At 38.4% G+C, this 25,663-nt stretch overlaps 1 protein-coding gene across 1 annotated transcript; it reads right to left on the bottom strand.

The window, feature by feature from the left end:
- Nucleotides 1–419: 419 nt before the first annotated feature.
- On the bottom strand, nucleotides 420–24,487 carry LOC306898293 (rho GTPase-activating protein 6). Its single transcript, XM_079463642.1, has 13 exons — nucleotides 23,866–24,487; nucleotides 13,349–13,508; nucleotides 11,289–11,357; nucleotides 9,218–9,465; nucleotides 8,779–8,971; nucleotides 8,641–8,696; nucleotides 6,787–6,937; nucleotides 6,563–6,711; nucleotides 5,482–5,661; nucleotides 4,577–4,674; nucleotides 3,291–3,448; nucleotides 3,015–3,098; nucleotides 420–2,935 (listed from the first exon to the last, which is right to left on the bottom strand). Exons 1-13 carry the CDS (start codon nucleotides 24,247–24,249, stop codon nucleotides 2,526–2,528), a joined length of 2,340 nt encoding a protein of 779 aa, XP_079319768.1. The 5' UTR covers nucleotides 24,250–24,487; the 3' UTR covers nucleotides 420–2,525.
- Between the last annotated feature and the right edge of the window lie 1,176 nt (nucleotides 24,488–25,663).

The raw sequence follows: 25,663 nt of genomic DNA, 5'->3' as shown, positions 1-25,663 counted from the left end.
CATATAATTAATCAGATCTGAATGAAGATGCTATTTCCAAAAAAACTGTTTTCCGTATAATAATTCAGTCTTTCTGTTGTGTTGAATTGCTGGATTCATTGTTTAACATCTGTGGAGATTTGACATTATTCTGGTTCGAGCGTCACTCTCGCGCCCCCTAGTGGTAAATAACATGAAGTAACTCAAGATTAGTTTCATCCAGTTCAAATCTCAAAATATTGTTAAACTAGTGGACCTGTTTTATTTACTGTGGAGAGAAATTCTGTTTTTACAGATGTAGATTTAGGTAAAATTAGCTATTTGTGTACTGTTATAAGTGATAAAGTGGACGTTGTGGTTAATGATCCAATAATCACAATAATCCAGTATTTAAAACAAATATCACACACACTTTAAAGAACATGTGTTAAACTGACACTATGGATAGAAATAGGTTTTAATTAACTGGAGCTTCATAAAACCTTCATCATCTGACCGGCACACAATCCAGAAGAGGCGGAAAAACATTAGGAGCTTTGAAATGAGGTCATTTACTTAAAGGGACAGACAAACACACGGAAAAATATTGATTCAGAAGTCAGGGAAAAATGTTTTTCAAATTTGTAAAAAATGTCAAACAAAGCTACGATCCTAAATGACAAAATATACGGTATGACACTGACCCTGTGAAGTGTATAAAATGTGTCGGACAAAACTCAAGCATAACCAAAGAGCTTCACCTTTACCACCTCATTACATCTGTGTGTCAACAAGCGTAATATCTAAACGTCCTGTCTGGAGCGGATCTCTGGACTTCCCAGAAACCACAACAACTGGTCATTGATGGAGACAAGTCTTTGATATCATGCAACAAACGACATTCATCTCCCTTTTATTCTGTGTTACCTCTGAGATATTTCTGTGATAATACACAATCAAAGAAGTTTATAATATGCACCAAACAAAAAATAAAGGTTATGACAGTCAGAATAATGTAGAATAACATCAAAAGAAAAGCTTCCATGTGTTTATAAAGTGTCTGAAAGTTCTCAATCCTTTCAATGTTTTTGCTGGACGAGTAACAAAGTACCGCAAGACTACAAACTTTTGTACAGAATCCCCCCAAAAAAGAATACTATATAGAGTGATAAAAGATCTCTTAAATGTGAACATCTTGGTAATGCACGACGTTGATCCGTACTGTATAAAGTCTCTGAATGTGCACTATAGAAAACATGATTGAGGACTGAATAATGCTGAATAATGAACAACCCTTTCCTATGCATTATTAAAGCATTAGCTTACATTCTGAATATGGCTGATTCTGGACAAACCCACATTACCAAATAAACATTACAAACAGTGGTAAAATACTATAGTGGCTAATTTAATAAATAACAAGAATAAATAATTAAATGTGATGCTGCAATGCATTTGTCTGTCAGGAATCGACAAATCACGACACAAGTTTTATAATCTTTTGTTCTGCTTCATATACTGATAGGTCATAACTTGAAGCATCTTTAGAAAACTGAAGTTCTATGCCACAGGATTTTTGTGCAGAGTAGTATAAAACAGAATTAAAGAAATAAAATGAAGAAATTAAAATAATTACTTTTGGGGTAATACACAATAATAGACCATTTTTATCTTATAAATGCCACCTATAGACATTTGTATGTATGTATTATATATAGTGAATGTAACGGATTCATTTTATCGACCAATGGGCATGGACGTTTGGCATCCATACATTTAGAATTTTTGGCACATAAAAAAAGCAAGTAACCTACAATATAGATAAGTATAGTGTTTTTGAGGTTATAGTATATAAAAAAACAACGTTTATTTGGTTGATGATCAATGGAAAAATAAATCAACTGGACCTGAATGAAGCAGGATTGCAAGAAAACAAGTAAACTGTACGAAACTCGGACATGCACCTGCTGTAAAGAAACTCTACTGTTAAAAGATAAAATATATATAAAAAACACTATGCATGGAAAAAATAGGCACACACAGGAAAATAAATCATAATTTTTCTGTCTTGCTTTCCAGAACAAATTTCTAAACATTCTTAAAGCATCATACATTTACAGTACATGAGAAGCAAAATGACAAAATATTTACTTATGTTCTCTGGAAAAAGAAATCTAAACTTAGCTATTTAAAACAAGAAAGGTATATTTGCAAACTGCGTAAAAACGATCCTGTTTTATTAGCGTAAACTCTTTTTTATTGGTATTATTTTTAAATAAGACTTCATATCTTTTAGTCATTTTGCTCCTCAAGGAAATGCATCTTGATTTTTCAACGTTTAGGTATTTGTACTTTAAAACAAAAAGACTAAGAAATGCATTTCTGTAGTAAATTCTGTCAAATTAAAGATGTAACCATTTGTGTTGAAATAGGATTAGGGCTGGACTGATGAAAACACTGTCAGTGAACTCCACTTCCTGTCATTCTACATCATTCTACATCGACTCATTTTCACACACTGAACTGACACAAATCTAAAACAATCGGAATTCTTCATGCTGTTTTATTTACACGATGGTCTCTGGTAATGTGTCCACGCCGTCTGATGATAACAGCTGCCATATTAACCATCTGTCTGTTGGCCAGGCCGCTCGTTCATCTCCTGTTGTACTCTTCGTTGTCACGGTGACGTCTGACTCCGCCTCCTGTCTGTCGTGACAGGAAGTGACACGGCGAGGCTCTACAGACCCGGCAAACGTCACACAGGCAACAGGAAGTTCCTCTTCTTTGTTCGAAAAAAAGGGGCTAACAGGAGGTGATACGGCCTCCTCTGATTGGTGCAGTGTCGTCCGGCAGCCAGATGTGATTGGACCGTGACTGCGCAGTGGTCTGCTGTCTGCACACGACTGCTTTGTGTTGCTGTAGTTCAAACAGTCCGACTCGGAGTAGACACGTTTGTACAGGTTTCCATCAGAGCCTGAGAGACAAAAACACGTCGGATTTCAGATCAGTCTGTCTGATAAACGCGCTGACTGACACGTAAAGTAGTCGTGTACCTGTGAGTAGTTTGTCATGAGCTCCTGACAGAAGAGCAGCGTGTCGACTTCTCCAGACTCTGGCCTTCTCATGAAGCGTTTGCCCTGAACACAAAACATAGACATCACAAACTGATCCAAGAACTACAGCGCCGACCACATGGGCAGCATACGCAAAATCCAGAATTCAAGAGATCGCTGCATGCATCCCAGAATGCAGTGTGAAAACCAAATGAAAGTCAGTATTCTCGAGTGTTTATAGTCATGTGACTTCTCCTCATGGGGAGATAAACCCACCGTTGCGGTCTTGTGAATTCTGCGTGATGTTCCTGGTGAGAGCGTCTAGGCTGACTGGGATGTTTTGATGGCTTTGGATGGATGGACACATGCACTCTGAGTCAGTAGGAGAGTTGTTTTCATACGGAGAGATCTCTCCACTGGAGGGTCTGGAAATGCTGATATACACAACACAGTGAATATTCTGGGATTCCTGATCCAGCTTAAGCAACGTCAAACCAATGTTTACTAACAATGAACATGATGTGAGAATCTGTGAGAACATTTAACATTTTGAAAACCTTCCTGTTCTTTAAAATCAAATCAAATATTGACTTAAACATTATTGGAAAAACTAAATATTTTTTTTAAATGTTGCCTCAAACATAAACTATTCAAAGTTTTAAGCACGAAAATTATAATAATTAACTAATTAAACTAAAATAAAAATGTATATGTACATAAGAAATCAATTATAAAATGACACAAGCATACAGCAGAATTGCTAAAACTTTAACTAAAATGAACACAAAAAGTCTAAAAATAAAAGCAAAATTTAAATATGAATATGAATAAAACGTAACTATGGTGAGAATTCAGCAGTAGCAAAATGACTGTGTGAAATGACTGTATCATTGATGCTTTAGTCTTTGTTTTACAGTAGACACACACAAGCAAATGTGATTTAGAACCACGTTCAAGGGACACTTCATCCCAAAATACACACGCTCTGGTTGTTCCAAACCTGCAGAAATGTCTTTGTTTGGTTGAACAAAGAGAAAGACATTTGGAAGCTCACGATGCGATGCACGATACTGATCTCACGATACGATTTATTCACAGCTTATTTTTACAAAATGAGTTGAGACGAATTAGAAATGATTATTTAACAAATGCTGCATTTTGCATGATTTCTTTGTGAAATAAAAGTATATCTGATGTCAAATGACAAAACTAAACTGCAATTAAAAAAAATACTACTATAAAAAATACTATAGTCTCTTTAATATAAACAAACCAAGACTTTGTCTGTGCTTTTCTAGGATTTGTTTACATCAAGTCTGCAGAGAAAACAGCGCCCCTGCTGTTTAAAACATGTACAGCGATTCAAATAACATCTCAACCGGCTTGAATTGCCACATTTTATAATGGATCTTCAACTGGCTCACGGTGAATCGTTATGACTTGGAACATCTCAAAGTGAGTAAATGATGACAGAATTGTCTTTTTGGTGAAGTATCCCTTTAAAGGGATCAGATTTGCAATGAGATGTGATCTGTGTGGAGTTCTGACTGTGGATCACTTACTCACTCTGTGGTGTTTTTCTTCTCAGCAGATAATCCACCACATCGCTGTCTGTGTCCAACAAACTCTGAAGAACTTCAGTCTGCAGCTCAGCAGAAATCTACAGAAAACAGATGAATGAATGAATGAATGAATGAATGAATGAATGAATGAATGAATGAATGAATGAATGAGAAATCTGAGGTGCTGCCGCCTCCCAAAAAACACTTTACATAGAATGTGATAAATAAAACCTGTTTGAAATGTACAACATTAATGTAAAAACTCTTTTAATGTAAAAGCTGGAAAATCCCACAACGGCATTTCAGACGAGTGACTTAGCGAGAGTCAAATGAATAGAAAACACGTTACTTGATATCTCATTGACTTTAAAAAACAATGTCAAAAACACTGGTTACCACCAAACGCGAATTAAGCGTTTAGCACGAGTAGATCACATACAAAGTCAATGCAAAGACGTGTATAGACGCAAACTCGCGGCCGGCGGTGCGGATGATGCGAATCGGGTGTTAATCTTGTCTTCCGTGAAGGTTGACAATATTTGTCAGATCGCGTCACTCACGAGAAAATAACGAACTCTTCCCGTGAGTAATAAAATTGTTGGCGTTTGGTGTGAACCCAGCATGACATAACAAGTAGACCTCAGGGAAAACCAATGTACGACACTTTATCTTCTTTCAACGATAACATGTGTAAAACCAAACAGCACGCCATGTTTATATCCCAGCGAGAATATTTGCTGTTTCTTCAACGGTCTAAATGACATCAGTTATATTTCTGAATTTGCACGCAGACTGGACAAATGAGCCTTCAGCATCATCACACTGTCATATATACACATCAGATGAAGCGTTGATTTAACGGAGGGCTTCGGTGTGTTATATACTGTAAAGGAGACGTGTCGTACCATGAATAATGTTTCATGCGAGTCGATCATGTGTTGGACAACAGTGATGATGGCGGCGCTGTCTTCAACACGAGCAGAACTCTGAAGACTGAACTCTTTCTCACACATCTTCTGCTTGTGAAGAAGGTTCGGACCAAATATAGTGGCCAGGTTCAGTGATGTCATCTTATTGCCAATGACCTGATGAAGACACATTACAAACACATACAATTATTACACAACATTAAAGTCAATTCACCAAAGGCATCACAAGGCAAGTGCTGTATTTCAAGTCTTCTCCGTTTTACTGAATCACGAACTGAAGATTCAACCACATAAAGACAGAACATATACATGAATTTCCTTTTTATGAATAAGACATACAAATATGCAAACAGACACATGCTGTAAACACAATATGTTTTTTAAATGTCGTATGCGCTGTGTCTTTTCAATACAAATATCTAAACATTCTGAAATCAAGATCAAGTCTTGTTTTCTTAAAAACGTGGGGTATGAAAAAAAAACATGAATTTCACAAAGTATAATGCAGCTTGAATGTAGTTTAATGAATTAAGTTGAAAATCCACAGAATTTGTTGAAAGAAAAGTAAGAATAAAAATGTAATTATATATTAAAACATTTTATAAAGCAGCTTCTTGTTGTATTGACCGAGTTCATATTTATTAAACTCTTATTGACAAAAAAGCCAAAAGTGTGGTATTGAGTGAATTCAGTCTCATCTTGAGTTTCTGTCGCCTTATACGAGAAAAACACAAACAACAGCATGAAAAGAAAAGAATGTTGTTGTGTGTTTGTGTTGGATGAAGTGTTTGTGAGTTTTGTGAGCACAGAATAACTCTTGTATGAGGTGACATCTGTGTGTCGCTCAACTCCGCTGACATCACTGCTGATGACAGATACACATTCACTTCAATGTTTACACGACGCTCTTTAAACATCTGTCGCAGCGCTCACAGAAACCAATCTAATGACACGCTATTTCAAAAACACAATGAGCTAATAAAAGGGAATTCAAATCATCTTGATTTTCACAAAGTTGCTTCATTTCTTGTCACCAAAATCAATCTGCTGAACTCACCTTGTGTCCGTCACCGTCCTGGGAATCTTCCGCGTGATTGGCCACCTTAGACAGGAAGTGAAGTAAACACTGCAGCGTGTCGCTGCTGCAGGCAGGAAGCAGACAGATGAGTAACTGCAGGGTAGCGTGTCGCTCGGTCCCGTTCAGAGCTGCACAAACACCAGACACACAGATTTATAGACGTTCTGTATGTGACGATAACGAAACAGACGGATGGTCCTCACATGCACAGTTGATGAAAGCAGAATAAAGCTCTCTGGTGAGCAGAGGATCGGGAAGATCTCGCAGAAACTCCTTCAACAGAGCCGCCACATCATGAACGCTGTGCTGCTGATCCAGATGCACATCCACACCTTCATCAAACTCCTCGCGCAGCTGAAACACACACAGCAACTCAATTATAGCTCACTATGGCTTTGAATATAACAAAAGATGAATTATTACATTATTTTACTTACACGAAAGAGGGGAAGAAATGAGATGGAGTTTGGGTAACATTCATGTATGTTATATAGTTAAAGATTCTCAAAGATTCTTAAAGAAGTTTCTCAAAATCTTAACTGGTGGAGGACATCACTAGATATGCAAAGATTCATGGGATTGATTGACTTCAATCCACTGTTAAAGTGAAAATTCTGTCATCCTTTACACACTTTTTTGTCTTTTCAAATCTGTATGACTTTCTTTTTTCAGCAGAACATAAAAGAAGATATTTTGTCGTTAACTGGTCATACAGGTTTGAAATGACATGAGTAAATGATGACAGAATGTTCATTTTTGGGTGAACTACAGTCAATAAAGGTGCTTCATGATGCCATAGAAGAACCTTTTTGCGTCTTAATGGTTCCACCTGAACAAATGTGGGCCACCTTTGACTGAACGGTTCTTTATGGAAGCCACAATGTTTCCTCTATGGCGAGGTCTTCTAGTACTTTTCTTTGGGGTCCAGAATCCAAAAGTATAAATACGTTGGTTTTTTAAATATTTTTTTATTCCTTCAATTATTTACTTTTATGCAGTTTTTTTGTTGCTGTTACTTATTGCTCAAATATTAAAACATGCACCCAAATATTGCATCAAATTTTTTGCCTTTTCATGATATTTCTTTAAAAGGGATATTGTCTTTTAAGTTGTTTTTATATTCCTGTATGCTTTAGTTTAGCCAGAATGAAATTGCTGTTAAATTGACTCACCCACAGTACATCCACTTGTTTTTTCAATAAGATATTTGGTTGAATTAATGAAAGTCACAAACACTAATACATTAAGCACAAAAGTAATCCCTACTGCTTGTGACGTTAAAGTCCCAGTGAAATAAAAAAAATGTATTCTTATGTTTTCATTAACTATTGCAGCGTTTATAGTAAATAGTTTATCAATGTGGGTCATTTTCTTTTAAAAAATGTATGTACCATCATAATCTTCAATTCAAATCTGAAAATGTACTTCCGACCTGTAATGACTATCCGTCTCAAATGAGGTATGTTAGACGGCCTGGGCGGAGCATCCGTTAACTCCTCCCCTCCAACTGTGAGTCTGCTACCAGTGCCATTTCAAAATCAAAGCAACAGCTGTTTTTACACATCCAATCAATTTGTAGTGAAAAACTCAAGCCAAGCCCAGTCATTTTCTCCTATAAAATTCCTTTTCACCCGGAAATGTGTCAGAATACAGAAGTAAAAACGATCGAAACGTCCAGTTCACAGGGACTTTAAATTTGCGTTTAGTAAAGTGAATCAATTGATCTGTGCAAGTAACTGAACTATTATCACATTTTTGGGTGCATTCCAATCGCATTTGTAAATATAGCTTTTAATATTGTCATACTTTATAAATGCTGTAATAAAAACAACATCTTCTCGTGCCTTTCTTAAAGCACAGTTCTTAAAGTCGCTCCACTTAATTGAAATGTTAAGGCGGGCCAGGTAAAGATGATAGGCGGGCCGCATTTGGCCCACTAGTTGACTAGCCCTGCTCTAAGGCATCGTTCTGAAGAACCTTTTTTAAGGACCTTTATTTTTAAGCCATTTTGGATAAAAGTGTCTCTCAAATGAACGTGACGCACTGTCGCTCCTTACCTGTCTCACTCTCTTCTTGGAGCTTCCAACACGGAAAATGCCGACCGTCTGCAGACCTGGACGGCAAGAAAGTCACATCATCCTCGTGCTCATTGAACAGATTCATGATTTTATCTGTCAGTAAATCGGTTTACTGACCGTATCTCTCCAGGTGTTGACAGCAGCTGTCCAGAACACGTGGCACCTGTCTGCAGAGCGGATTTAAACTCAATTTCTTATCGCTCGTCTTCTTCTCGCTGGCTGAATCCACCGGCATGGACAACTGAAGAGCCTCCAGGAGACACGTCTGACCGTCATCCAGATCAGTGATGCAGTCCACAGACATCCCACCCTATAAAACACACACATCACATCGTACTCTTACTGCAAACAAATGCATAAAATGGGTCATATGGCGTGAATATCTAACACAAACGATAATATTTGTTTTAGCCGTGTTATATGACCCCTTTAAAAGTCAAATATTGCTGGATAATCTCAATTAATGTTTGTTTTTTACTTTAACACATCTAAAGATAAGTACTTAAAGACATTTTTAAAACAGAGATGGCCCCATGAGTGAGAGATGATACTGTACCCGTCTCTGCGAGCGCAGGGCTGTCTCGGGTGTGCCGGGTGAGCTGGACTCATTGGGCGTCTCAGAGGCGGAGCTGAGGGAGGAGTTACTACTAGAAAGCTCTTTGTTATTGGATCTCCGTCCGGCCAGATGCCAGAGAGACGGCGGTCGACCCGCAGGACACCGCTGACCCTCATGAAGCTGTTTCAGACGCCGGTCATTAAAAATCACCTGTGAGAGCGGCACGCCAAACGCCTGGGGCTCTGACTCTGAGACACAGAGAGACAGAGAACTAAATAAACACGTGCTTCATTATTAAAATGATTCATCTGCGTTCGTTACACATTTAACATTTGTGAAACTGACATTCAAATAAACATAATTCAGCCTGAACAAATACATACATATCAACACAGATTTTATTACTTATATCCGTTTAATTTCATATGCATTTAATCACCGAAAATGAAAGGTAAACATGTTGTCATGGTGATGGTTGACATGAGCGGTTCATCATGCTGGGAGCTGTGGTGTGAAACATGAGCGTCTGGGATTGTTTTTGTTATTTCTTGCGGCAGTCGGAGCGCAGCAGGAGTCTACATTCCTGCACACATTACTGCATATGAGGGAGACGTGCTCTTCCGATCAGTCGGGGGGAGAGAGAGACAGAGAGGTGCATTCTGGGTAATAGCACTGTACTGTATACTGTCATGAGGTCAAACAACAAATCAGTGAATAAACATATTTAATGTTTTTTAGCCCAGGTCTCAAATGAAATAAGCACGTCGACTCCACACTGAAAAAAATCTTTGTAGAATTTACTTAACAAAACCAATTTGCATGAATCGTTTTTAAGTCAAATGTGCTGCTATAATTCAAGCACAACATACTTACCAGAATCAAGTATATTCTACTTATTAACTAAATAAATAAGTCAACTTAATTTACCAATTTAAATTGGTTTACCATAATAGAATTGAGTGTACTTAATTATATGTTCAATTCAAATTACTCAACCAAAAGAATTAAAGGTGTGGTGCAACGGTGTGTCATGCATTCTGACTTCCAACAATGTTAAACCTGCTGTCTGCTCATGCATAACATGGTCAACTTGTCAAAACACGAGTTGTACGTATGACGTAGTATTTCTGTGCTCGTTACACTCCTCCAGTGTTCATACAGGTCTTGTAAAGTTTTTTTCGAACATGAAAAATTGTTACGTGACAACTTTTCTTTGTCCCTTATTGGACAATTCTCCCAGAAAACACTCGGCACGCCGACGCATCAACCAAGGAGCATGCGCACAAGTCCCTTTCACTTGTTTGCAGGAGAGAGACAGAGAGAGAGAACACTTATGTTTGTGAAGTTCAGCTGTGTTGTTTGTTCGCTGCATTTAGGTGATGAATGTTATATAAACGGTGGATATAATGCTGGATTTGGAGATGGTTTGAAACTGATAGATGGAGCGGCGGTCCCAGCGCTAAAAGACTCTGGACATGAACCGCACGCGGTAAGTGAAACTTTTCTTGGCAATGTGTGCACACAAGCTTTAGTTCGCACACGCATCGCATGTTTTCAGAAATAATCGTACAGCTGTATCTGTCTTTTATAAATGTGATCAAACTAAAAACTCTGCGGATATTTGAAGGGCACGATACTATTCTGTAAGTACTCAAGATAAACATGAGTTTACAGAAACTATCTGAGTTAGGGCCGCTTTAAAATCTTGACAACCAATATTAGTAGATTTTACTCCCAAGATTTTTTAACTCAATTTGTTTTGTTAAAAACCGGAATATCATTCTATATCTAAGTATGTTTTAATCATTTCTTTTCATAAAACCTACTAAGGCACATAATCATTTTTTCAGTGCGTTACAAAGGTCAGATTTCAAGGTTTCCATAGAAACACGCATGATACTCAGTGGGACATTCTTAAATCATGCCGGAATAACATGATCATCTGCTTTTCTTCATGGACCGCTGAAGCAAAAACATCCCAAATACTCATGGACTCAGTTTATTCATGGACTCAAGACTACACTGTTCAGATCAAGCGATAATGTGATGTTTATACAGAAGAAATAAATACCTCTGTCTTTCTTTTCCTTTGATAAGGAATCCAGTTTTCTCCGGAGTGATTTCTTACGCTTCTGACAATCTACACGTGAAGAACACAGACGATTATACAAAGAACACAAGCAAACATACAAAAGAAGACAGAGAGATTTGACCTTTTAGTGACTTGTTAGGAATGCTTACATTACAGCCTAAATGTATATGGTAAACTTCAGAATATATAGCATATGGATGACAATACAGATGGATGTGCTTTAAAGAGAGATTTGGGTTTTTCCTGTGAGGACCTGATGGAAACACGTTTGATGTTTGTTTGTGTGAGATGTACAGTATGATGAACATGACATCTGCAGTGGTGATGCTTGAGATGTGTGGAGGTATTTCAGCAGATCTTCACATGACTCTCATCAATGCATTGAGCTCTCTGAAGCTATGAATGTCCGCCAAGTGTTGTAAGCGGCGGTGCAATGTTCAGACACTTTCAACTTTGTCTTCACTTGTTTTTAAACCAGTGCTTACCGGGCAATTCATATGACATGTGCAATGTCTGTCTTTGTGATTTTCATACTGAATGATGTCGTGTGCGGTACACAGTGAAACTTAATGAAGAGATATTCAGTGTCTTTTATTGTTTCACGAACTCAAAGTGATCGCTGGTACCTTTTCCCAAATTTATGTTTTCATTGTTTACATTTCACTCAACAATTGGTAGATCACACCATACTCCTACATAGGCTGGAAAATGGGGTAGGGCTTTCTGGGTTGATCCTTAAATAGTTCAGGTCATACCTTAAGGGGAGAGGTTACTATGTGAACATAGGCAACCATAAATCTGACCGGACACTTGTGGTGTTCCACAGGGCTCAATTCTTGCCCCGCTCCTCTTCATTTGTATATGCTCCCACTTGGCCAAATAATTAGTACCAAATTACTTATCACAGCTATACAGATGACACTCAGATCGACCTATAGCCCTCTCACCCAATGACTACAGGCCTATTGCCTCTCTTTGCCAGTGCATTGATGAAATTAACAGCTGGATGTGTCAAAACTTCTTTCGGTTAAATAAAGACAAAACTGAAGTCATTATATTTGGTAAAAAGGATGAAACTAACCATGTAAACATATACCTTGACTTAAGAGGTCTAAATACACAAAGTAAAGTAAAAAATCTTGGTTACATTTTAGAGTCTGACCTTAGTTTCAGCAGTCATGTCAAAGCAATAAGCAAATCAGCGTACTACCATCTCAGAAACATAGCCAGAATCAGTTGTTTTGTCTCATAACAAGAGTTAGAGAAACTAGTTCATGCAGATTAAAAAAAAACTCTTGTTTAGCTGTGCATTTACACCCTGAGCAGTGTGCTGGTTTACATCAACTGCACTTCTATTTATTCTTCTTCTTTATATATACACTCGCATACATATATACACTTTTAATCCATTTTTATTGCCGTTTTATTGTTTCTTAAAATCTAAAGTTGTATTTATGATCTTAAATCATTTATTTCATTCTTATTTATCTTTGTCAATCATTTTATGAAAGGCACTTTGAATTGCACCAGTGTATGAAATGTGCTCTATAAATAAAGTTGTCTTGCCTTGCCTTGCCTAAACCCTCCGGTTTTTTAAATAATTTTATAACATAATTAAATGTACGTACGTTTATAACACTATAGTTTGTATTATATTACTGTTACATCAAATTACAAAAGTAGTTAATGCTAATGCGAGGGTGTGTCTTATACAGCATCTATGAAAGTCAGGGTAAATTTGACATTCTTCTCCCTTTTGACTGCCTTCATCAGAATCTCTCAATATTTTAGTTTATTTCGTTGAAAGTAGTGAAAACACTATCGTTGAGTTTTCCATTTGCTATTTAAACACAATTTCTTTTCATTTCTTTCCATTCTGGGCTCATGAAATGCAGCCATAAACACAACAGAAAACTTTGATAAAGTGTCTGTAACACAAGACATTTGCAGATCTGAATGCATCACATAATTAATTTGATGTGTCTGTGTGTGTTTGTGCGCGTGTGTGTGAGAGCGTGTGCGCATTCATGTTTATGTACCTTTGGGGATGGTGATCTGGCATCCCAAATCTAAATCTTTTAACAGTCGGACCAGAGCGACCTCCTGCAGTCGAACCCTCTCCAATTCAGACAAACTCTGAATAGAAACTGACTGCAAATGGAAATTATGTCCAGATGTTCTCTTCCAGGTCAAATCTCCCTGTAAGAGAGAGCGACAAAGACAGAAAGTGACAGAAAGGAAAAGTGAGCGTTTTTTTAACACAGTACCACCTTAATGTTTGTTTGGTAACACTTTACATTAAGGTATCCTTTATAAAGCATTTATAAATGTGCTCATTAATGATTAATACGTCATTAACAAATGCATTATGAAGCAGGTATAAATGCATGAATAAAAAGAGGGATTCTAATGAAATACCTGCCAAAAAGTGAGCCGTGTTTAACTCACATGTTATAAATGCTTAATACATGTATTTATTCATCTATTATTTGACTCTAAAGCAGATTGATTATTATCTTGATGCTGTTTGCTATATAGTCTGTCAGACTGAACACTGTCGGGCGTTTAGTTGTTTTTCTTATACCTGCTCATTATTTGCCAGGTATTTCGTTAGAATCCCCCTTTATTAATGCAGTTATAACTGCTTTATAATGCATTTGTAAATGACTTATTATTCAATAATGAACACATTTATAAATGCTTCATAAAGGATACATTAATGTGAAGTGTTACCGTTTGTTTGTTTGTTTACAGTATATTGCTTGTTTTATGAAAAATGCTTTTGACCAAACACAATAAACACAGTAAAGCATCTTAATACAAAAACTTGATATAAAGAGTCTAGAAATGTCCTTTCAAAATAAAGCGAGACTGGCAGAATAAATCTTGAGAACTAGTGATCACACATCACCTCCGACCCAGTCGTGTTAATCCTCATTCATGTTCTCCACAGACATTGAAAAACATTCTCCAGCACAGATTTATTACTCCTCATCTCAACCATTAATGAATCTGAAAGCCCTTTAAAACTCATCATGGCTCAGACACTTCTGACTTTATAACAGACGTTTCTTCATACGTGTCTGGTATTTTACACAGGACACATGAATATTTTATGCTCACAATAGTTTCAGATTTTGGGAACACGCAGGGACAAGCACTGGAGAATTTTTGGCATCTTAAAAAGACATTTTGGCAGTGGCGAGTATTGTGCCCTCTCATCCCTCCCCCTGTGAATTGTGAAATCAGACCCAGACTCCGACAGGCACCGATGTTTTCATGCTTCTTCTCCTTATAGGGATTTCTTGGAACGTTTACTGGAGTAAATTTCACCAGCAGTGTCAGACTGACAGTTCATGTCAGATACTTTCCAAATTCGAGACACAAAGAGAGCGTCAAATAATTCTCCCCAAAAAAGAAGAAATAAACGCGTATAATTAATAGAAATCATTATTGAGCGCATAAAACGTTTCTTTGGAAGATTTGTGTGGCACATGTTTCACAGATGTTCTGTATATGTGGCAGGGCTTCACAGGGTCTGTGACAAAATATTTATGGCCGGGCCTCTTTTCCCTGGAGCCCAACATGACCTTTAAGAGCTGCTTCAACACACCAGACCTGCAAGCATTACGTGCATTATTTACAACGACTGCTCTTAAAGAAACAGTTCACCAAAAAATAAAAAAGCCATCAGGATTTATTCACTCACGCGTGGTTCTAAACCTTTATGAATAAATGATTCAATCATTTAACTATCACTTTAAACTTTATCAAGTATTAAAATCAATCCGAATTGTGAAATCCACATAAGAAATAATGAGATCACTTTGATATATGTGTTATAGACCTTACAATCCAGTGAACTGACAGAATTGACACGGGCAGAAACATTTCCTGCATGATCCATAACAAATAACATGCTGTGTGTGAGTGCGTACACGGATTCATCACTGTGTGAGGACCTAATGTCCCCACAAAGAGCAATACCAGTAGATTTTGATCTTGTGGGGACAATTTTAGGTCACCATGAGGGAAACCGCTTATAAATCATACAGAATGATATTTATTGAACATATAAGAGTGCAGAAAGGTTTGTGTGATATAAGGTGTTGGGTTATGGGATAGAATATATCATACGCCTAATATAAAAACAATGGATGTCTAAACATGGAAACCATTGTGTGTGCGTCTGTGTGCATGTGTTTGTGTGTGTGTCTGCGTGTGTTTGTATGTCTGCGTGTGTTTGTGTGTGTCTGCGTGTGTTTGTGTGTCTGCGTGTGTTTGTGTGTGTGTCTGCGTGTGTTTGTGTGTGTGTGTGTTTGCGTGTGTTTATGAGTGCGTCTGCGTGTGTGTGTGTGTGTGTGTTTGCGTGTGTTTATGAGTGTGTCTGCATGTGTTTGTGTGTGTGTGTGTGTTTTTGTGTGTTTATGAGTGTTTCTGCGTGTGTTTGTTTGTGTGTGTGTGTGTCTGCGTGTGTTTGTGTGTGTTTGCGTGTGTTTGCGTGTGTGTGTCTGCGTGTGTTTGTGTGTGTGTGTCTGCGTGTGTGTGTGTGTGCGTGTGTCTGCATGTGTTTGTGTGTCTGCGTGTGTGTGTGTGTGTTTGCGTGTGTTTATGAGTGTGTCTGCATGTGTTTGTGTGTGTGTGTGTTTTTGTGTGTTTATGAGTGTGTCTGCGTGTGTTTGTTTGTGTGTGTGTGTGTCTGCGTGTGTTTGTGTGTCTGCGTCTGCGTGTGTTTGTGTGTGTTTGCGTGTGTGTGTCTGCGTGTGTTTGTGTGTGTGTGTCTGCGTGTGTGTGTGTGTGCGTGTGTCTGCATGTGTTTGTGTGTCTGCGTGTGTGTTTGTGTGTGTGTGTCTGCATCTGCGTGTGAGTGTGTGTGTTTGCGTGTTTTTATGAGTGTGTCTGCGTGTGTTTGTGTCCGTGTGTGTTTGTGTGTGTGTGTGTGTGTGTGTGTGTGTGTTTGCGTGTGTGTGCTTGTCTGTGTATATGTATTCATATATAATGTGCATCTGCATGAGTTTACTGTGTAAATCGTGTCAAGAAACAGGTGATGTGATTTAATTTAAAACTAAGATATTTTAAGTGTTCAGTGATTGTGCGACTGCTGGTTTACTGTTATCATAAATTACAGAGTTATTTACATAAAGATATGAGCAACAGTGTCATCTGCACAGCTGTTTAACAAGAGATACTTGAGAATCATGCAATAACCGTCACGTGTGTGTGTGTGTGTGTGTGTGTGTGTGTGTGTGTGCATGTTCAGGCTCAGCTGCTGATAGCACACAGATTCTTATCAATTCAGCAACATCATCACATTTGCATTCTGAAGTGTTTCTTACACACAAGCGCACACACACACAACTTTATATTACACAGACTGATTTTATTACATTATTAATACAATCACAAATTGAATGGCATCATATTATTGTGTAATGCTGTGGTCACACTTAACACGAACAATCACGTTCCACGCTCTTTATTACCCGCTGGAAAAGTTTCTTTATTTTCGCGTGAGCATCACGAAAAACATCTCTTTACGAGCACCTTCACGTGTCTGGACCCGTCAAACAGTAGGTGGCGAGCTCTTCGTGCGAATTTCTCGATCAGGTGGACATTTTTATTAGGGATCGTATCAGTATGGTGACATTGTAGATGTGAGATTGACTACATTTTTCACATTAAAGTTCACACAGTGCTGACATTTGCCTAAGTTGTGTTCTGTAGTTGATCAGAGTTCTTCTGATAGGAGATAAGAGCACAGAGACTTGAGCTTCTTTAAAGAAGGTCTTGAGCAACTCTTTGTTTCTGTAGAAGACCAGAAACACATAACACACATCACTCAAGTCAATTCACGTGGAAAAGACGAATCACAAATAATATCTCAACGTCAACACAGAAATGAGATGAAATGGAGACATCTCTTATCATGTTCTCATATCAATCATGTGCTTCTAACATGATGTTCCAAAGAATGAAATGCAGTTTCACAAGCATCTGATTCACAGGGTCCCTACACAGTGTTCACTGCTCACTACATTCTTAGCAGTGAGTCTTGACTCATTCACATCAGCGGCTTCATTTTGTGGTTACCATCTGTAGTAGAAAACCCCGCCCCTAAATGGGAGCTAAGAACAAACTTAGCTGTGATTGGTCAGTTCGCATCTCTTCCCGATTACGCGGGTGGTTTTATTCTACAACAATCAGCCTGTGTCCCAACTCACACGATCCTATACAGTATTCAAAAAGAAAATGAGTGTTTTTCAAATCAAAGTAGCTTATGAAGGGTCCGTGCAGATCCATGAACTAATGGCTGATATTACCCACAATCCATTGCAAAGTGCGACTCTGCACAGATAAAATGAAACAAAATGAAGTAATTGAATGAAAGCACACAGTTAAAGCACATAATAAAGAGCATCTGAAATGCAGGGAGTCGTGTTTTAATTTGTGCCGTAGCAACAACAATCACTTCAGTTACCCACTGCATGCATACTCAAATGTGTATGCTTTCCCATCACCAAAACAGTGTATACTTTAAGGGCACACTAAACATCACCTAGCTGGTATACAGGGACGGTGAGAAATCAGAACAAAGTCATTTCAGGTCTCTGTTAATTGATCTTCCTACATCTGTGACAGACCAAACACACACGCTTCACGACACACTGCAGAATTCTGGGACATTTAAAACATCACTGAACTACCTCGAGTCATACGACACGGCTAAAACAAATATTTCTGTTTGTTTTAGATGTGTAAACATGATTTAAGGTTCACAAACGCTGTATTTTCCACATACTGTGCATGTTTGTATCTCCTCTTTGAGATTTTTATCAAAGCTCATGGCTCTGAACAGCGAGGTGTCCTACGATTGGCCAGATCACCAGTGTGTAGTGATTGGCCGAATACTGCAAGCATGTGACGGAAATGTTACGCCTCTGACCATATTTGGAACATCAGGTTCCTCTTCAATTGTACAGACAGGTACGCCCACCTTACTTGTGTTTACATTTGGACGAATCATACCACGAGCTGACGTAGATTTGTGTGGGTGTGGCTACACGAGGCGTTTCAGGCAGGTCTGGGTGAGCATTCGCTTTAAAATAGAACGCATCTTTTTTCCGACACTTACATTTTTGCAATTTTACGTGTCTAATACACGCATGGACAAGTTATAACACACCAAAGACACAGAAAAACACGTATTTGCGCCATACGACCCCTTTAAATTCCTGAATTTAAAGGTAAAGCAAAGTAAAACCCATAAACTGTGTAATATCATCATCATAATATCATGATCATTTAGGTACAATTCAAATGAAATGAATATGGTTTCACAAAAACGATTTCATCATACACAGAACACAGCCTTACATCATATTAAATACATGTACATTGTGGACCGTGAATGAAAACTGCATGACCCAGAATGCACTATTTAAAGGGACGGTTCAACTTAAAAATGATCATTTCCTCGCCCTGTTGTCGTGAGTTTCTCTCTTCTATAAAACACAAAAGAAGATATTTTGAATAATGTTGGTAACAGAAAACCGTAGGTTGCATTGATTTCTACTGTATGGACACAAAACCAATGCAAGTCAATGGGGACCAACGGTTTTCTGTTACCAACATTATTCAAAATATCTCCTTTCGTGTTCTGCTTAAAGGGACACTCCACCCAAAAATGTTTACTCTCCCTCTAGTTGTTCCAAACATGTTTACATTTCTTTGTTTTCGGTTGAACACAAAGAGAGTTATTTTGGAATAATGTTAGAAACCAACAGTTCTGAAGCGCCATTGACTGCCATAGAAGGAAAAATGGCAGTCAAAAGTGCCTCAGAACTGTTTGTTCAGCTAAATATCTTCTTTTGTGTTCAACAGAACCAAACATTACTAAAAATGTTTCCCTACTATGGAGTATCCCTTTAAGAAAGAAAGTCATACAGGTTTGAAATGACAAGAGGGTGTGTGAAAGTCCTCTGTTACGTGAGCAAGTAAATACTGTTTCCTTCCACTTCAAATGTCCTCTGGGAAAAGGCAACGTTTCATTCAAACGCCAATGTATAACCTGAAAAGCAGCCAATTCACCACTTCTGAATTTTGACTAACAATCTTCACCCAAGACTAACAAAAGACGCAAAAGCACAAAGAGTTCAAGAACAATTCCACTGAGAAGCTTTGATGATGTAAGAGTTGTAAATATCACTTTATCTCGTGCCCGGTGTCAAGCGCATGAGTTACACAATGAAACAGGAAGTACTGCATTCTGACCACAAGACGCCTGCTTTCCACATCTCACCACTTCTTAATCGCTTGATCACGACACACCCCAAGAAACATTTTCCCAGGATCACAGGAGGAAACATGAAAGCTCCAAAACAATATCAGCCCGCTTCATTCTCATTCATCTGTCTGTGTCACTCATTTTTCCAGGAGGCCTTTAACTGCAAACGCTGTGGGAAATGATCAAGACTCAATTTCACTGTTTCACCTGTAAACAACAACGCTTGACTCAGCACCGTATACAGACGCTCGGGTGGATTGTATGCTGCTATGTTGTTGCTAAGGTGTTCTGAGTGGTTGCTATGGCACCTCTAAGCTCCCGCCTTCACATCCCAATGAAATTCTGGTCCATCTTTGTTTAGTCTGATTGTTCAGAACCAGTTTGAAATTAGGATTGTGCGTTTATTTCAATCACTAACCCCAAACAAGAATGAGATGATGCTTTTCCTAACACTATATTTACTAGGGATGCACCGATGGCCGACACAGATTTTATCAAACCGGTTTCTTAAAGCCGATTTTGGTCAATTGCATAGCACTTTAAAATACTAGCTATTTTCTCTGCATTAAATTAATTTGACTTAACATGAATTTCATATTTTAAGAGAGCCACAGGTTAAGATAAAAAAACCATACAACAATTTTTAAAGGTGATTTTTAGCTATCCAATATTTATTTTATTAACAACATCAACTCATATTTGACTCAACATTGATCGTTTCTTTAATAAACTTAATACCGGTGGCCAATGCACTATTAACAAGACAAATGTACACAGTTTTCATGAAGCCGTCTTTTCACTTGAGAAGGTATTTTTATATCTTAGAATAAGAAATGAAGCAGGTTTATATCACTCTTGCACTCCTCAAACAAGAGAAGGCTTTAAATCGTCATCTTGCTATTTCCCGAACCGTTTCTCATTTGCAAAAACATCATCACACTAAACTCAAAGCTAATGGACATCTGAGACATTCGAAGTGGGCTAAATGAATTCAGAATTCCAACATAAAGACTGAAACAAGAGCAGAATGTCTTTGGCACATATGGAACGGTTTACTCAAAAGGCCGGAGGGCAAAAAATAACAGGCCAGCAAATCTGAAAGCAAACAAACCTTCAACAGCTCATCTGGGGTCCTGAAAACTCCCAGCGCTGCAGGAGAGGAAAGATCTGATTCTGCCTGAAATCATCATGTGTTTCTCTTTAAGGGAACCAAAGCCAAACTATTTTACTCATCATCTCAAGTCATGACATGTGACCACAGTACATACATGAGGTTTATTTCATGACTGTATACACATGTAACGTACGGTTCGTGTTTGATCTGTCGACAGGATTGGGTAAGAACTTCTTGTTGTGTGGGAGGGGCTACACATTATAAGAGTCCCGATGACATCAGCCAAGAAAGAAAGTCTGTTTTGGAGGCGGAGTCTTAATATTCTCATAAAATATGACACGCACACTTCATATCTGAACAATAAGAGCAGTAATGTGCGATAAGAATGTAAACACGCCGCAGTCTCTCAGGGATTACTTCCCATCTATTAGAGGTAAACTGTTGGGATAATGTCGAAAACACGAGAGGTCTCGCTGAAGTGCTGTTGTGCTCCGCTGACAGTCTCCAGTGGGAAGAACAATGTGCACGCTTAACTTTGCCAAAGAATCAGGTCACGCTGCTCCGCGGTGAGAAAAAGAAGCTGAAGCAAACTTCATGTAAACCAGATGTCACTTCACTCAAGAACGGCACTCGGCTCTTATACGGCTCCTCTTGACAGAGTAAACTGCAGAAAAACCCCATCATGGGTTTCATAGATTCTATTAAAGTAGTATTTGTATAACCACTTCTACTACAAACACCACGGTTTAACTGTAGTAAAATCACTGGTAAACTTTCAAAACCACACATTTATAATACTAGCAACAGGAATAAGTTAAAACAATACCATCAATTGTAATGTTTAATACAATTGAGAATCAAAAATAATTTAATAATTTTTTTAATTGAAGTTTACAACCGCTGTTATTGTGGCTCATCCCATCAGAATTCAGTGGGAATTATCTGCTTACTGTTCTGTATTTTGGGACACTTAACTAAACATTAAGAAACGGGCAGAGATAAATGCCATTTGACCAAAAATGGGGATGAACTTGAAAATGACTCAAAGCAACCCAATAAAAGGAATTAAACGGAGACGCATTAAAGCACTTCTCTTCTAGATCTAAACACTGTTAAGCTTTTAACTGAAACACTTCAGCCTGAAATGGTCGACTTCAAGAACCAAAATACATCAAACTTATCTTTGTCTGTGTAAATGACCTCAAAAAGTCTTGAACAACAATTCTGATTGAAATGTTAAGACCTTGACCAAAATCAGCCGTGAAACCACAGGACTACAGTTAAACCAGGGTCACCATAACTGAACCATGGTTTTACTACGGTAACCACAGCTAAACACTGGTATTTGTGAGAAAACTGTGGTTGTGATCTGTTCGTTCAAACCGTCTCGTCTATATCTGGTGTCTCTCCATCCGTTGCCATAGTAATGACTTAAACACCTAAAGGATGTCCAGAAATGTGCTGTTTTCATGCAGGAAAAAGACAACGTGAAAAACATCCTACTTGAGTCCAATCTGAATCCCATCGTGACCACACATGAGTAACTGCATTACTGGAGGAGAGACGGACGGCTGTATGAACTATAGACTTTAATAGAGTTTGGTTTGTTGACACCAGAGAACAGCAACATAAACTAGAGATTCCAGAGAGGTCAGGTGACTGTTATAACCCAACACCCCGCCGGAGGAGATCCGTGAACACACGAACAGACAAATTTGATGTTTCTCACTGTTGGCAAACTGTTCTAAGAAACACTTATTCAGGGCATCGGATTCATTTCTGAAAATCAATAGATTAGAGACTTTGAGAAATGTTCATACGGTGGAAGTCTACGAGGTTCAATGTTGTTTGATTATCGACACAGTCGTGTTCTGGAGAGGAAAGAAGCTCACACAGGTTTGAAATGACATGGTGTCAGGAAACAATGAAAGAATTCTCATTTTTGGGTGAACTATTCCTTTAATTGTGAGGGACATGAAATACCAAATAAACAAGTTAAACCTCCAAAGTCGCTCTGTACTTTTATGCCATTCAGAAACGCAAGACAATCATTTTCTGTCAGCACCATTCCATCGTTTATTTCTTGCTAAAATTACTCGAACATTAAAGTGGACTCCTATATAGTTCTTCGCTCAATCTAAAGACACTGAGCACACGGAGACATCCTTGTTTGTAAAGCTGTGTTGAATCGATATGAATCCGCACAAACAAATAAACATGACACGACCTCACAACGTTCCCCTTCAGCTCTGACCTCACACGCTCAAAAGCTCCAACAACAAGTGCACATCACTAACTCAACACTTGTAAATGATATTTTCCATCCTAAATGTAAATACTGTATATAATTACATTTAACGTCTGGTTTTAGGTGAATCATTTAGATGAACGTCTCATCCGGCTTTATTCTAGAACAGAAAGGCGGCAGTTTCTGAGAGATGCCATTGAGATGAAGAGAAATGCTAATGAATGAATCTCTTAAGAGCCTCTTGTCCTGTTCAAAAATAGCAAGCAGTACATTTGCAATATCCAATCTGAACTTCCAGTAGTCAAAGTCATGTTTACAAGGTACCACATTTATATACACTTCAATTTACAATTTCATCCACAGAGATCAACTGGACGTGATTGAGAAAACATCGATTTGATTCAATTCTCCGCTCCTATTTAGCACATTGCATCTTTGCAAATTGAGCGTCAGGTGCGATGGCTCGAGTAACCACGTTTAATAAACTGGGGATTCGTAAACCTCATTGTTTGTGCAATATCTTCAGTTATTATACCTCTGGGGTAGTATTTGTATGGATTCCTTGACCACACTGAATTCAGAGTTATAATATGTTGCTGTTAATCTTTAAAGCTGTGATACAGAACCAGAATGTGTAAATGACCAGAAACACAAACCCTTGGCCTGATGAAACAGAACTCGGTCAGTGAGATCTTTATAGATTTAGTTTATTTCAGAAGGAGATTTTCACTCAATTGTCCTTTTCTACACGCATGCATGAAAAGCAGGATTGCAATTCTTAACATTTCAAGACCTAAAACTTCACTAGTCATCTGAGAAGTTCTCTCCACAATCTCGTAATGCCCGCACATCTTGAACGCGTCAACAACAGCAGTTCCAGTTTGAACCCGCCGCATTTTTGTAGTCTTACCTCACTTTTATTATTGTGGGAAGAGATCTCCGAATGTGGCAACTTCCTCTGAAGCCACTTTCGGGGTGAGAAGATGCTGCTCGATCCGGCGTGGAACGCGTCGCGCTTGCCGCTTTTGCAGTCATAATGAAAACTGATGGAGGACGACGCGTCCGAAGATGCGGATAAACTCGAGGTGGAGACGCGCGGGGTCGGTTTGGGGCTTTCGGGTGATGTTTGGCCACCTGTCGAGCAGCGGGACCTCTGGTGATCTCCAGACGCGCCGCAGCTTCCCATCAGCGCGGAATCCAGACTGCGCGTCTGACGCACTTTCTTCTTCACGCGTGTTTTCGAGGCCGATGGCGAGCACGAGAAAACGCTGTTCAACAGTCCGTGCGCGGACATCACTGCGCAAAAACGGCCGCGTACGCGCACGACAAAGCCATTAGAAGAAACGCGACTATCTAAACGTCATTCATTACGAACTGAAATGAAACGAATTGTGTTTTGTCATCCATCTGCACTGTAAATGTTTCCATGAGTCGTGCCAAACAGCGCGTCTGTGAAGTTTCTCAACTATATCTGTGAACGCGCCTGTGCGCGGCGCTGCGCAGCTCCATCACCCGCCCCGCAGCCGCTGTGTGTGTGTGTGTGTGTGTGTGTGTGTGTGTGTGTGTGTGTGTGTGTGTGTGTGTGTGTGTGTGTGTGTGTGTGTGGTTCAGTAAACTTCAGGGGGAGTTAATCTTAGTTGTAAAGGATTTCTGTAGAGAATGTTCAGGGAGTAATCCAGGGAGGTTCCCGTCTCATCCCAACTATCTATTCTTTTTAACAAATTAAAACAACACATTAAAAACGACTTTTAAAACGATTTCAATTCAGATTTATTACTACAGCTTTTCACAATTTTGCATTTATGAAAAAAAAACGGTACAGAAATGAGTTAAGCTACAGTTAATTTTATATTTCATTGATTATTAAAAAACAGGCTGTTACAAAAGTTTGTGAGACTGCACAAAGATACTTTTTATCTTTAGATCTGCAACATAGTCTTCCAAAGTTGACATGATACCCCAGAGATTCCAGATGAGAGGTTATTATCTCATTTTAGCAGATAAAGATCTTCAATGAGTTCCTTTAAAGTCTGTGAATGTAAACATATTTGGGTATAACTGAAAGCATTTCAGAAAGTCTTCATCAAATCAAGATAAAGTATATATAAAAAACATTTACGTTTACCATTCAAATCAACCGAATCGAGCTAAACGATGGAACATTTACTATCAAACATGTAATATTTCCATTTGAGTTGCAGTTACATTAACGTAAAGATAGATTTCACTCAATCCTAAAACATTAACATTTGTGCATTTAGCAGACGCCTTTATTCAAAGTGACTTGCATTGTATTTGTTTTGCAAAGTTCAGGCATTTCATTATGGTTTTACATACCCAGAGAGACATTCTAGTTCGGCACAATGACATTAAGTTGCCGTTTGAAGAGAACAGGATTAAATGTCAAATTGAGATGAAGAAATCGAGACCGCAGTCACACCCATTCATTCCAACATATTTTCTGTTTATTTCTCATCTGAAGTCTTGCTCAACAGATGGACCGATTACATAATAACCACAATTGCTGAAGTTGTTAATGTGTATCGGCACGTTAAAGATCATCACACTTCACACAATAAACATAAATATACCAGCCTGGATACCAATATTTGTCATAATTATTATTTTAACTTTTTGGACATGGCCACTAACTGCAAATAATTCAAATGCATTTAACTCCGATCAGTGTTGCAAAATAGATAGACTTC

Source organism: Barbatula barbatula (assembly GCF_947034865.1).
Source record: "Barbatula barbatula genome assembly, chromosome: 9".
In the NCBI taxonomy this organism is placed as follows: domain Eukaryota; kingdom Metazoa; phylum Chordata; class Actinopteri; order Cypriniformes; family Nemacheilidae; genus Barbatula; species Barbatula barbatula.
This window is presented reverse-complemented; position numbering and strand designations above follow the sequence as displayed.